The sequence below is a fragment of the Portunus trituberculatus genome, chromosome 24, assembly GCF_017591435.1.
Source record: "Portunus trituberculatus isolate SZX2019 chromosome 24, ASM1759143v1, whole genome shotgun sequence".
Lineage (NCBI taxonomy): Eukaryota > Metazoa > Arthropoda > Malacostraca > Decapoda > Portunidae > Portunus > Portunus trituberculatus.
The window spans coordinates 692,430-707,477 of record NC_059278.1 but is presented as its reverse complement, the minus strand read 5'-3'; the positions used below and the strand labels follow the sequence as shown (position 1 = coordinate 707,477).

Genomic DNA, 15,048 nt, shown 5'->3' with positions numbered 1-15,048 from the left:
CAGGGAGGAGGGTTAAGCAATGGTGTGCGTGATGTGAAAGCGAACAGGTGTGTTGGTGAAGCAGGGAGCCAGTGAATGCTGAGGAGGGTTGCAAGGGTAAGGGATACAAAGGAAGTGTTCTGCTGCTATGAAACTTTTCCTTTCTGCCTTTATCATTCTAGGGCGTGGCAAGGCAGGATTTATCACTCTGGGATGTACTGCAAATGTTGGTAATTCTTTATATGGGTCACATTTGCTCTGATCTGTTTAGTGTGATTGTCTCCCGTGAGCAATGCAACTTACAAGCGGCAACACTTCTCACCACAAAAGACGTGCAGTGTTACCTTCACAAAAATATTTTCTATAGCTTACCTTTAAATTTATCACAGAGAACGAAGAATTATTTTCTATGAGAACTAGCCGGTATTATGGGATAGTTATTCTATATATCATCTGATACATTGACTTTTATTACTCTGAAAATTAAATTTGGAATTATCTGCTACAGAATTCAGTAACTGATATAAGGTTCCCCTCATCCCGAAGTCATCAAGGAAGTCATTAGCGCCTGCAAGTGATGACCAAGTAATTTTTGTCCTTATCAGTGACGGACAAGCTATAGATAATGTGTAGCATTCAAGTAGATATTTCATAATTAATCGTTCCAGGTAGCAGGATACACCATTATGACGAAAGATTTCACAAGGATGCATTAACACAGAAAAGCTTGAAGAACACTGGTGTGCTATAGGTTCCTTAACAACGATTGTGGCGCAGGCCCAGAGTCACTTTCCTTACAGTACTGGAGAGAAATGGCCAGTGATAGAAACTGTAATCTTAAAGGTCTTAGCCAAAATCTCTCAGCTAAATACACTGTAAGTCAAATTCAAGAAATGCTTAGCTTTTCTCTATGAATCCCAGCCCAGAGTACCACTGTTTGCTGAATCTCGCCACTAGTTCACTGTTGTCCTAAACCATTAGCATCAAATATCCTGTGGGTGAGCACTTGATTTGATGTCCGCCGCACTGCGTCATAAAAGGCGGCTTCAGGTGATGTGGGCGAGGCGCTCAACAGGTCAACGTCCTTGGGTTCAGCTGGGTAAAGAAGAAGGGTGGGGGGGAAGAGGCGGAGCGTGGCTGCGAGCGGCGTCTCAACTGTTGTGCATGGGGTAATACAAGGCCTCGTTCCGTGTTTTACTACCAGCTTTTCACTGTAGCAGGTTTATGACTTGTGTATACTTGCATGTTTTATGTTACTAGTATTTTTTACTCTATAACTTTCGTCCTTCTTTATTATGCCTTTGATTTGTTTTCCCTCCCAATAAATTCCCCTCCTCCTCCTGCTTCTCCTCCTCCTTCAGAACATTTTCTTTTTTTTTCTTCGCCACTATTTTTTTTTTTTTTTTTGGTTACAACTACAGCTATTCAGGTGTTGCCACATAATTCAGAATATCAGAGTAGCAAACCGTTGTTTATTCCACGACTGGTTTTCACACTGGAGATATAATCAGGCGCCGCACACTCCATCTCTTCCTTCGATGCCACACCTCCCATGCTATCTCATAAGGCAAACTCTGCTTAGTTCCTTTGTGCGCTGCGATCACTAGCCATGCACTGATCTACGTCCTCCGGGAACCATTAACACACTTTCTGGTCAAGGGCGCCGCACTCAAACCTTGGAAGAGAAGTGAAGACGAATGTTATGTAATCTTCGTATTTGTTTTCGTGATTTGAGGCGTCCGTGTTGATGAGATAACTTGCAGGAGAGACCAGCTTTTATTGACCTGGCTGCTGATGTGGCGTTTTGTTGAGGGCAATGAACAAGCTTGGCGATGTATTGGCGGTGTCTTGTGCTGCCTGCCCAGTTACCATTACACGTTTCTTTCGATGAAAATAGCCTTCCTTGGGTAAGCAATTGATCTTTTTTATTACTTCGGTATGAGGAAATGCATATCTTCAGGAAAGACTTCCCAGGAAAATCAACTTTGAAGTAAGACTTATCAGAGTGATTGTAGTTTGTGGATGTATAATACTGATTCTACCCACACATGCATGCAGGTTCACACATGCAGAGCACGCCTCCACTCACCTCAGGGCCCTCCACTCTTTAGGCAGGTTTCCGCTCCACCCATTGCCGTAGTTCCTGTTATCGAGACATGATACACAAATGCAAGAAAGAAAACCCATTAATCATCAGAAAAAAATATATATCACCTGTGAGTTTCCTTGAATTTTCTTTTAGTTTAAGTTTGTCGTGTCTTTTGTATTCTTTCTCTGATTTTTCCATTGATTTCTCTCTTATATTTCGTTTCTAGATTCATACTAACCCACTCCACTTCCTGCTGTCCACCTGCTTACGTGTCAGCAGGTGATGTGGCTCGGCACTATAAGGTGGTGATGCTCCAGGTTAATGATGCCCAGTCTATATATAAATAAACTTCAGATAATGTTGACTCGAAATGAGGCGCAGCGCACTGGTGAGTTGTGAGGGCGTGGCAGTGTTGTTTTTTCGCGATATCTGCTGGGAAGTTGTCTCCACCTTGAGCGATATTCTACTTTATTTCACTTATTTATTTTAACGGTGTCAATAATTTAGGATGAGGTATTTCTCTCTCTCTCTCTCTCTCTCTCTCTCTCTCTCTGATCAATATTTATCTTCCAATAAAGAAGAAAGTGTGTGTGTGTGTGTGTGTGTGTGTGTGTGTGTGTGTGTGTGTGTGTGTGTGTGTGTGTGTGTGTTAGTACGTGTTTTCAGTGTTCTTTTTATAGTGCGCCCTTTGATGACACATTTTCAGCTTCCGGGAAAACTATGCAGGAAACCACTAGCCTCTCAGACTTGTTGAACTCTTCATTAACGGAGGGTCGCCAAGAGCAAGCCCTCCTACTGCCCTGTGCACTCCTTGGTTGTGGTCTTGTTGCCGGGGTGTGGGAGGATTTTCACCTATTCTTCATCTTAAAATCGAGGTCAGTTCTGTCTCCGTTAGACCATGTGCCACTCCTCCCTTTACCTGTGTCCCTTGTGTCGCGTTTGTGAAGACCTTCCACGTGTAGACTGTGAGAGGTAAAGACTCCGACATTTTGTGAAGTGCCGGCGTGGAATACGATACTATGAAATGTAGATATAATACTGAAGAATGAACTGAAGACATTGCACCTATTGAGACTTAAGCTGCCGAGTGAGATGTAGAAGTATAAAGGTTTTGAGGCATTAAAGTGGAGTGTTATAGATGAAATTATGAAGATTATGAGGAGGTGACTAGGCATATGTAAAAAAAAAAAAAAAAAAGAATTGAAAACGCTGTAATTTATAGTCAGAAGCCTGATAGTTGTGAGTCATAGGAAGGAAGGCAGTCAAAGAGGCAATAGATGAAACGTTTTATAATTAAGTAAGGTGTCAAGACAAAGAAGAGTTATAGACGATACGCACACACACACACACACACACACACACACACACACACACACACACACACACACACACACACACACACACACGCCCTGAGCACTATACAACGCAGCTCTCACTTGACCTCTTCTACACTAGACCAGACACCTCAACGCTCTTGTAGCAGTTGTTATTGTTTTCATTGTTGTTATTGTTGTTGTTGGTAGTGGTGGTGGTGGAGGTGGTGGTGGTAGTAGAAATGGTGTTGATGTTGGTGGTATCTCTATTGTATTTATTATAAGTTGATATTATCACAAACATTTAAAGAACAGTTGAAGAGAGTGACAAGTAGGTAACGCATAGTGTGTTATAACGTTATAAGTAGGAGAGCAGTGTGACGGGGAGCTGCAAACTGCACTAACCCACAACACACACCACGCTGAGCCCATTGACGTGCGAGCTTGTGGGTGTTTTGGAGCGCAAGGCCGACCATGACGTGAAGGCTACCACACTCTGGCTTCCACCACCGTTTATAGTGCTAAAAGATGCCCTATTCATCTGTCAAGCTGCCACACTACTCAAGTCACTCGCTAGTCACCCTCACCACTACCACAAACAGAGGAAAGAAATAGTAGTAGAAATAGTAGTAGTAGTAGTAGTAGTAGTAGTAGTAGTAGTAGTAGGAGGAGGAGGAGGAGGAGGAGGAGCAAGACGACGAGGAGGAAGAAAAAAAGGAGGAGTAGGAGTAGAAGGGAGAGGAGGAGGAGCACGTGAAGCTACTTTCTTTCAGCATGAGAAAGAAGAATGGCTCAGTCGATGTTTCGGGAGAGCTTCGGGAAAGACGGACTGACAGGTGAGCTCGCAATGTGTTACCTGCGTCCCTTTCGTCAACCTCAACAGCTCTAATGACCTGAAGAGCCACATGTTACAGCTGCCCCTCCCACCACCTATGTCAGTGAATATCGTGTGCATTTAATCAGTAATAGTTTTCATTTTTTCATCTCATATTGACATCACTGAGCAGCTCTCGTGTCGTTTCCGTGTGTTGTTTCCGGGCAAGTGAAGCGAGTGTAATCTTTCAGTTCATGCTTTCTCCGGTATACGCGCATTCTGTGAAGAAGACAAAGGCTAAAGCTTGTGACAGTGACTGATAGTACGAGTACTTGTCCCATGTCGTTTTCCATCTCGTAGCCACATTCCACTCCTATATGATGGTGTTGCAAAATATAAGGACTCCCTATTGTCTCAAAGTGCTTGTTAATACGATTATCACCACTATACAAGTAAAGGCAAACTAAGTGATTTCCTTGCAGAAGAAGGGGTTCCTCCGGGATACAATTGAAGGCTGCCTTACCGAGGACCTCAGCCCGTTAACGTTGGTTAAGAGTAGTGATTTGCAATCTGCGGTAGTAGTTAATAGCCCCCTGTGAGTAATATAACTATTTATAGAGAGTATTTTCTTTGAAGTAATGGAGGGATGACTGAAAAAAGTAAGGAGTTCTGGATATCAAGAATACACTGTGTGTTATGTGACATTCACGTACCTGCACGATATGGTCAGTGTAAAATACATGAGTGCACAGTAGGAAAAAATATTTCAAGAAGGAAATTGTGTGTTATGTGTAACATGTACATGATATGGCCAGTGTACGAGTATATATGTTAAACAATGGGAATATCATTTTTGTATATCTATCAGTATTGTGAAATTTTGAAATTGTATCATGCATGATAGGAAAGCATGATTGCCTTGTGTTGTGATCTGTATTCGAATTGTAAAGTTACATTAAAGAGTAATTAAGGTTAATCCAGTACAGTCCGGATCATCAACCATTATAGTGAAATCCGTGGTTACATGGGATTTCACGGGAGGCGCTGGCGTAGTGGATAAGGTGGATATGGGTACCACTATAAATAAAACTGCCTGCGCCACTAATGGGCGGAAGCTTAACAACGCTTCCCATAAACTCTTCAAGCATGCCTACAGGCGCCATAGGCCTTAACGTAAAAAAAAAGAAAAAAGAAAAAAAAACGTCATGAATAGTTGAGAGCAATGAACCTTTACTGTAACCACTACTGTACAAAACATTAATGACGTGATCTAAGATTTCTACATTATCAACAGGAGAAACACTCTTCAGGATCCGGCTAATCATCACTTTGACATTAAAAATAATCGTGGTGAGAGAACAAGGAGTTTCTCAGTATTGGCTTAATAAAAGTCTCCCGCCATGCTGCGTTGGAGTGCACATCCTCCAGGGGCTTCCTGCCAGCCACTGCTTCGCTTGGCGTCTGCTGTGGTTCTCCTGACGGCTGGCAATGCCGTCTCCGTGCCCGTCTCTCCCTCCCTGTCCTCTTCGTCATCTGCTTTGTCCTTCTTCTCCCGGGGCACTTCGCCGCGCTCCACAACGGCCGTCTGGCTCCCCGAGCACGTGGTGGGTGACTTAAAACGTGCATTTCGTATTTATTAATGTTATTGTCATTAATACAAATTGTTTTCTCATAACACTTCTTTTTCAGCTTATGTATCCTGCCTTGTATAAACATAAGACACAAATGCACTCGCATCGTAATGACTTAACTGCAGCTGCTAACACTGTGAGTATAGGAGGCAACGATGGAGGAGGAGAAGGAAAAGAAGCTGTCGTTAGAGATACAACACAACGCTCGAACAAGGAATTTCGTCTGCCAGCCAGCCTCAGACCCATCCACTACAGTGTTCGGGTTCAGCCTTTTATCAACGGGAACTACAGCGTCCACGGATCAGTGCAGATCGATATTGAAGTGCTCCAAGCGACATCCAATATCACCCTCCACGTATATGGAATGGACATCCACACTCACGGTATTCAGGTGAGGTGCTATGGCTATGCAGACCAGCCGGCGGGTGTGGCAGCTGACTGGTGGAGTAGCTGGAGTAGAGCTGTAAAGGATGCAGAGCTGGGCGGGGCATTAGTGGGAAAGATGGAATTGTAAAAAGTATAATGAATGAAGTAATAATTGTAGTGTGTGTGTGTGTGTGTGTGTGTGTGTGTGTGTGTGTGTGTGTGTGTGTGTGTGTGTTTGATTCTGTCAACAACAACCTTATCTCCCTGCCACAGCTTCAAGCAGCGGAAGGTGATGAAGAAACAGCCTCCGTCCCACAAATCACTCATTTTGTCGATGACTTGGACGTTGAGATTTTTACGGCCCACCTCGATGGAGTGCTCGAGGCGGGAAGGAGGGTGCGGTACACCATCCCCTACGAAGGAACCCTTGCGTTCTACATGGGAGGGTTTTACGGCCATCGCTATACAGATGTGGACGGCACTGACAAGTAAGTGGACTGCTGCAGAATGTACCGTGAATCCTGAGTTGGTGTTGATGGTATATATATATATATATATATATATATATATATATATATATATATATATATATATATATATATATATATATATATATATATATATATATATATATATATATATATATATATATATATATATATATATATATATATATATATATATATATATATATATATATATATATATATATATATATATATATATATATATATATATATATATATATATATATATATATATATATATATATATATATATATATATATATATATATATATATATATATATATATATATATATATATATATATATATATATATATATATATATATATATATATATATATATATATATATATATATATATATATATATATATATATATATATATATATATATATATATATATATATATATATATATATATATATATATATATATATATATATATATATATATATATATATATATATATATATATATATATATATATATATGAGAATTCCAAGACTCGTTTTATACTCTGCTGTTTGTTTCCTGGTTAGATTTAAAGAAAGGTGACTATAGTCTGATTTTCATCTGCAGACACATGGTGAGCACTCTTAGCCAGCCAGCCGACGCCAGGATTGCCTTCCCGTGCTTCGACGAGCCACAGTTCAAGGCCACGTTCGAGGTGCACGTGGCGCGCCAGGTCAACATGACAGCTGTGTCCAACATGCCCTTGCTCACCACCACGTCCATGTGAGATGAGTGAGACGTCATTTAAGGAAACTCCTGTTTTGTGTTCAGTCTTCATTCTTGTGTCTTGTCCAGTATGTACAGCTGACATAACACAGTTTCACTCTTATGGGTGGTCTAACATTTGCTTTACCTCACCGGTGCCTTCAATGCCTATGTGAGCCCAGTGATCTGAACCACACAGAAGGGTATAAAATGTCCGTTAAACATGATAACTGTGGTGTGACCAATCACTGATTTATAGATGTTATGCCACACGTCAGTAAAGGACAGAAGTCTTAAAATATTTTTAGTTACTGAGTTAACTAGCGACGGTTTTCAGAGAGGACCAGGAGGGTTGGGTGTGGGACAGATTCCAGACGACGCCTCCGATGTCCACCTACCTCTTGATCCTTGTCGTCATGTCCCTTCCACACATCAACGTCACTGCACACCGCCAAGACCTTCCAATCAGAGGTAAGACGAAGTCTGATGGCCAATATGCTTGTTCTATATAATACCTGGCAGCCATTCTGAGTTATAAACAAACAAGTAGTGACCTAATTTCCTGTCATGTCTCCTCCAGTGTGGGCCAGGCAGGAGGCGCTTGATAGGATGTCTTTCCTTCACCAATTCGTGCCTGTTCTCATGGACTTTATGGAGACCTATACAAACACCTCATACTCACTGCCCAAGCTGGACATCATTGTTGTTCCCGGGAAAGAAGGTCTCGCCTTTGAGGGTTGGGGGGCCATCATTGTGTACGAGTAAGAAATGGTGGTGTTGCTGCAGTGTCTAGCGTGGAGCAGGCGCCGGTAGAATGGTGTTGAGGAGGAAATATTCATGATCAGACACCTTTAGTTTACTTCAGATACAACATATGTTTTGAGTGTCAAAAAAAAAAAAAAAAAAAAAAAATTTTTTTTTTTTTTTTTTTTACTTTTCTTCTGTACTCGTACCTCTGAATGGTGATTAATAAAATCCAACACTCACAGAAAATAATAAATGTTTCATCTGGTGCATTAGTATCTCCCATTACTTGTTTCATCTAACGTGCTCTCTTTTACAGTGAGCACTTCATGCTCTATGACCCGCTGGAGGACGATGAGATGGACTTCGCGAGGGTGACGTGGGTTCAAGCTCATGAATTGGCCCATCAGTGGTTTGGAAACTTGGTGACGCCGCGCTGGTGGAGCGATCTGTGGCTGAGTGAGGGCATCAGCAGCTACATGTCCGACTTTGCAATGCAAGAGGTAGTACGAGGAATGGTGATACTCAATATCGTATTTCTATATAAGAATTCACGAAATTTATTTGTAATTGTTCTTAGACGGCGATGGTGAGCCAGAGTGTGATTGAGCAGGCACGCTCCGCCGTTCATGAGCTGTTCCCTGAAGACGACAAGGTTACCGCGGTTCCTGTCTTCAACCAGCAGATAGACGTGTTCAGCCAAGATACATATTTCAACGTATTCTCTTACTTTAAATGTGAGTCCATGTGCTTGAGTAGGAATTCCTCTGCGTGACACATTTTGAACCATCAGAATTAAGCGTATACAAAATGAAGCATGTCAAGAAAAATATGCTGGTTCTCTTTTATTCTGCTGTGTTGTACAACCTCAGGCAATACTGAAATTAACAATTATAGCTGAAAAAGTCTAGACAATAATACTTGCATGGCTGTCATAACACTGCGTCTCACCACAGCCTCGCTCCTGCTGCGCATGATGGCTCACGTCCTTTCCCATCACGCCTTCAGGAAGGGTATGGTGACCTTCCTTCATGAACAGTGGGTAACTTGTAACTTTATCTGTAATATTCTCGTTTGTCATTTGTATGAGTTCTTCTTTTGGAAACTGTTTCATAAAAAATCTAGACGAGAAATAAAGAAGGCTGACTCATAATGTATATATAGATAAAATTTCCAGCAGAAAAATTTCATATTAAACAGTGAAGTAATTATGACTGCATTTCTACATCTACTTTCTTTGTGCTTACAGTCAGTATGGGAGTGTAGTTCAGGACGATCTTTTCCGCCACCTAACGAAGGCAGCACACGAGGCCTATACGCTGCCGCAGGATCTCTCCGTCAAGACCATCCTGGACACCTGGATACATGAGACAGGTTATCCTCTCGTGACGGTGACGAGAAGCCCGTCAGGAATATCCGCCACAGCTTACCAGGTGAGTGGCTCCTGACGGAGTGTGTCACGTCACTCTGAGACAAGCGGCTCATTAGTTACACTTTCTGTATTCATCCTTAACAACAAACTCTCTTTCTTTGTTACAGGAAAAATATTTATGGCTACAAGACGACAGCCTTCCCATTGATCACTTCAGCACGTGGTGGGTGCCGCTCACCTACACCACCCAGGACTTGCCTGACTTCAGCGACACCCGCGTCAAGGTGTGGCTCAAGGACACGGAGACGCAAACACCGGTGCACAACCTGCCGCCCAAGGACCAGTGGGTTATCTTCAACCTGCAGCAGACAGGCTACTACAGAGTCAACTACGACGACCACAACTGGAACCTGCTCATCCAGCAACTGCTCACCGACCACCAGCTTATTCACGTCAACAACAGAGTTCAGATGATCGACGATATCTTGAACTTGGCGTCATCTGGTAAGATGAACTTAGAGAAACTTGATGCCTTTAATTAGAATTTACGATTTTTATCTCAAATCTCGTTTATTTCACTACAGGAAAGGTCTCCTATAAGATCGCTCTGAGTTTGGTGGAATATATGAAGAACGAGAACGAGACATTGCCGTGGCGAGTTTTCCAACGCAACATGGAACACATGAAGCAAATTCTTGAGACCACTCCAGCTCACGAAGGCTTTAAGGTGAGGATGTGGTGCAGACTTCACAAGGTGAGTGATAATGACCTATATGTATCAATGATGATGCATTTCACAAGAGGAATTGACTTCCTCAAATAGTTTGTGAATCTAATTTACGTTTTCCTCTCAACAGAAATACATGTGGTCATTACTCGTTCCTCTCTGGGATTTAGTGGGCTTTGAGAAGATAACTGAGGTGCAGACCATTCAGCAGAAACACTCCCAGGCTGTCAAGTGGGCGTGTCACTATAGCCTCCCGAGCTGCGTCCACCTCGCCGCCAGCCTCTACGCCCAGTGGATGCTCACGCCGGAAAACATCAAGTACGTGTGAGACAAAACCCACGTTAAAATCGTCTTATAAACTGAGGGCTGAATCTCTTTCCCAAAGCAGCAGGACAAACCGCTTCATTAATGACTCTGTGGGTGATCACAACACATCAACGCTCCCTCTCCACCACCACCATGAATTCCTTTTGTAATATCTGATCTACACCGGTCGGTTCCTATTATGTACTCGATATGCTCACACAGTGTACTTCGCTGAGTGTAGACATGCTATAATTTGCCTGTATGCTGCAGTGGTAGTGAAGGAATCTTAGCCACAGATGAGCTTGTCACGCACCACTTTATGATTTCTTCCTAGTTAATCGTCGTCATTAACGTACAAAGACTTCCTTGCTGATCAACCTTCATAAGGTCAGACTGACACAACACCCATAAGGAACAGAACCACAGGAAATTAAACTGATGAAACGATAATTAACTCTATTTCATCTTATTAGTTCTTCTGTCTATTATTTTCATTTATCTTGTTGGGTATGTACGTGCGTGCGTGCGTCCATGCGTGCGTGCGTGTGTCCTCCATAACTCCTCTACTAATAATGCCAATGGTGAAGAAAAAATCATTAAACATTCAGGTGTAAAATGACAGTTCATGATAAGCAAGTCCGAAATCCGTGACAAGACAGCACAGGAGTCACCTGAACACCTGGAACATCTGAGGATACAGGGCACTATACTCATCAGATTCAGATCAACATGTAGATCGTGAGGACACATAGCTAAATACTTTATTCCAAAGCCATGAATTACTGGACGTTCACAGCAGATCAGGAAATATTCGCCTCATGACATTCAGGACAGAACAACAACGGAAGTGGTAAGAAAACACAGCATAGTATCATAAAACAGTTTACCTATCTATTCATCCTTCACTTTCTCTCATTTCAGTTGTGTGAAGGCTGTAATCACGTTCTGAGTGTTCTCGTAGAGCTACAATATAACTCGATTTTATTTATTTTACACTTAAGCGTCAGTATTAAGATGCTACTGTTGCCTCGTGGTCTTCAGGGTAGTTCCCAGGGACTTATGGGGCACCGTGTACTGCACCGCCATCGCCCACGGAGGAGAGGCCGAGTGGGACTTCGCGTGGCAGCAGTACTTCCTCTCTAATGACACACACCACAAGGAGCAGCTCGTGGCCGCCCTCAGCTGCAGCCGCGACACCTGGGCGGAGAATGGGTGAGTACTGCACGATAACTTTCACAACACTGTTACAATTATTAGTTGTAGTTTCATTAATATTCGTGCGGCTTTGTCTCTAATTTCTTTAAAGGCATCGGAGCACAAGGGAGCAACACTTGAAAATAAATGATGAACGGATAACTGTGTAGCCATAAGTCTTTTTAAGTAGTATATGGGTTATAACTTGGGGGGACGTAAACAAAGCTCTTAGGTTCAGATATTCAGACAAATTGGAGGAGGAGGTGAAGAGAAGCAAAGGTTTAGGGGGGTGAGCGTATTCCCGACTAGTTTCGCTTATGCTTCTCTGATTATGAATTCCTCTGAAGAAGTATCAGCGAAACTAGTCGGGAATAAACTCCGCTCCCTACACCTATGTTTCTCTTCACCTCCTCCTCCAAAGTTCTTAGGATTAGTAGCCAGGATAGAACCATAAGTAATAGGTTCAAGCTTGAAAAATTCGGATTTAAAAAAGAGATGATAAGGAACTTGTTCTCAGAGTGGCTGATGAATGTAACGGACTCAGTAACCAGGTTGTTTGTGCCAAGACAATAGGGAGCTTAAAAGATTAGACAGATATACGGATAGGAAAGATAGACTGCTTCGTGTGGGCCTGATTGCCTTATGCAGGTTTCTCATTTTCTTTTGTTCTTATGTCCTTGCGTACATAGACAGATTTTGTTTACATCATCTTAATTGTTTTCCATAGTCTCTGTTCTTCCCTTGCTAGGTATCTGGACCTGGCCTTGACTTCGGAAACTAAGCTGCGGACACAAAATACTCTCCAGATGTTTTATTCTGTGGCGTCGAGCTCTGGAGGGAAACCCTTGGCCTGGAACTTCCTTACACGCCGCTGGTCAGCCCTGGTCTCTTTGTGAGTGACTTGTCATGCATCACTGTACTGCGACAAAGCACACCACCACTTGAACACAGCACAGAGCAGGATGGCACAGAAATAAATTATCAAACACATGCAGTCCTTCATTCCAGCACTCATAAGGAACAGTTGCAACACTTTGAACCACAACCACATGTTATATTTACTAACTATAAGACGCGCTGCTTTCATGTCAGTAATGATCAGTAGTTTGCCTTAAAATTCTTCCTCTTGTTTTCTCTTATGTGCGCAATCCACAGAAGAAAGTGTTCAGTGGTAATATCATTGAACGGAATGTATATAAACTGAACTTGTATTATCATTTATTTTTTCCTATTATTTTTTTTCCATTTGTCTATTAATCAATTTATTTTGTAAGGTACGGAGACAGCGGTGCGGCGGCAGAGCAGCTGGTGGTGGCGGCTGCCGAGACCCTCACCTCACAGCAAGACATGGAGAAGGTACACATCTGGCTATGCTTTTTGGGTCTTGAAATAACTCACCTCTGCATCACACTTGGCAATCTCCTCTTATTTGCATTGTCTGCCTATTTGTCTGTACTGAATCCATATCTCATCATCATTTACTACTTATCTCTCCTCCTCTTCCTCCTATTCCTCCTCTTCCTCTTCCCTATCCTCCTCCTCCTCCTCCTCCTTCTCCTCCTCTAGCTGAGAGTATTCAGGGAGAGCCACAGGGACAACCCGCGAGTAGTGGCCGCCTCGAAGGTCGCGCTGGACATCGTCGCAAGGAATGTGGCTTGGATGGAGAAGAACTACGACGTGATCTGCGACTGGCTGCATTCACGAGGGTTTTACGTCAGGTTAAGATAAGAGGTGTGTGTGTGTGTGTGTGTGTGTGTGTGTGTGTGTGTGTGTGTGTGTGTGTGTGTGTGTGTGTGTGTGTGTGTGTGTGTGTGTGTGTGTATAAGTAAGTAAGTAAGTAGTGTTTTATTGTTAGTATCTGTGCCAATACATGATTATATAAAACGTATCAAAAATAATAATTAGCCACAGTCCGTCGAGCCGTAGCACCTTCACCGATATTCTATTTTCAATTGATACGAAGATCTAGTAGCATACAATCAGTGTACGCCTAATTAATAAAAAAAAAAGCTGTAATGTTAGTTTGTGTGAAGGAAGCAACAAATACAATAAGAACAAAAATATGGATTGCAAGCATATATAACAAAGATGTACACGGATGCAATAAGTACTGGAAAAATGAACATAATCGTAAGAAAACATAATAAATATATATACAAACAGTTACAAATCACAAATTTTGCTGAGGCGCGATAGACATTCATTGCTTTCTTGTATATATGGAAAATAACACTTGTAAGGAGAACTTTTTACCACTAGGAAGGCTATTAAAAGTTGTCACCTAGAATTAAAGATGCTGTTTTTAAAATAATGTGGTTCAGAATACTGCACACATTAAATTACTAGTATTATTTCTAGAGTTTATAACATTATCTGTTAACTTGAATATCGTGTTGTGTGTGAATTTTTTTAAAACTAGCAATAACATAAGATATTTATGAACATTTCTGAACTAAAGAAATGTTCATAAATTTTGCCTCAGAAAATACATGGTGAGTAATATGAATTATTTATTTAATTATTTGTTATTATTATTTTTTTAGAAAAGATATGCGTCTTAAAACCTTCTTGTGGGCCGTGACTAGTCTGTTCAGGAAAGATGGCCACGTACTGGTCCATATTGAAATACAACATATTAGTTGTGGGTAACAAAGTGTATGAAATATGCTGATCATAGATTCTGTTGTTAGGTTACTGCGGATTCTATACAAAATTCCAGTAATTTTTGAGACTTTCAAACAAGTTTCATCAATGCGATGCTTCCAATTCAAGTTTTCATCTCTCGTGACACAAGAAATTTAGTGTGAGTAACTTGTTGAATTACTTGACCATCTAGTAAAACAGGATTTATCATTTTATTACAGATCTGTCTTGAAAAAATACATAATCAGTTTTTTTGAAATGTTGATGTTTAGTTGATTACCTTTAATCCATAATTTAATGCTGTTTAACGCTAAAATTAAGTTTGAATGCAATGTGCCTATATTTCTATTTTTAAGTAGAAGTGTGGTATCATCAGCATGCATTTTAATTTCACATATAGTATTAGCGGCAATAACATCATTGATATATATATATATATATATATATATATATATATATATATATATATATATATATATATATATATATATATATATATATATATATATATATATATATATATATATATATATATATATATATATATATATATATATATATATAGTATTGGACTTAAAACAGACCCTTCAGGTACACCTTTACTTATAGTCTTGAAAGAAGAACAA

General features: G+C 41.0%; 1 protein-coding gene across 2 annotated transcripts; it reads left to right on the top strand.

Moving 5' to 3' along the window:
- Positions 1–2,806: 2,806 nt before the first annotated feature.
- On the top strand, positions 2,807–14,827 carry LOC123508437 (aminopeptidase N-like). 2 transcript variants are annotated; one of them, XM_045262176.1, is made up of 18 exons: positions 2,807–2,943; positions 5,490–5,799; positions 5,885–6,217; positions 6,466–6,680; positions 7,299–7,454; positions 7,774–7,907; positions 8,017–8,197; positions 8,500–8,683; positions 8,761–8,917; positions 9,137–9,218; positions 9,430–9,613; positions 9,720–10,056; positions 10,137–10,279; positions 10,410–10,597; positions 11,627–11,797; positions 12,528–12,671; positions 13,054–13,135; positions 13,346–14,827. In XM_045262176.1, the coding sequence occupies exons 2-18, from the start codon at positions 5,596–5,598 to the stop codon at positions 13,505–13,507; spliced, it is 3,057 nt and encodes a 1,018-aa protein (XP_045118111.1). In that variant the 5' UTR covers positions 2,807–2,943; positions 5,490–5,595; the 3' UTR covers positions 13,508–14,827. The 2 variants fall into 2 exon arrangements, with proteins under 2 accessions (XP_045118111.1, XP_045118112.1); XM_045262177.1 differs by lacking the exon at positions 2,807–2,943 and adding an exon at positions 4,125–4,217.
- The last annotated feature ends 221 nt before the right edge of the window (positions 14,828–15,048 follow it).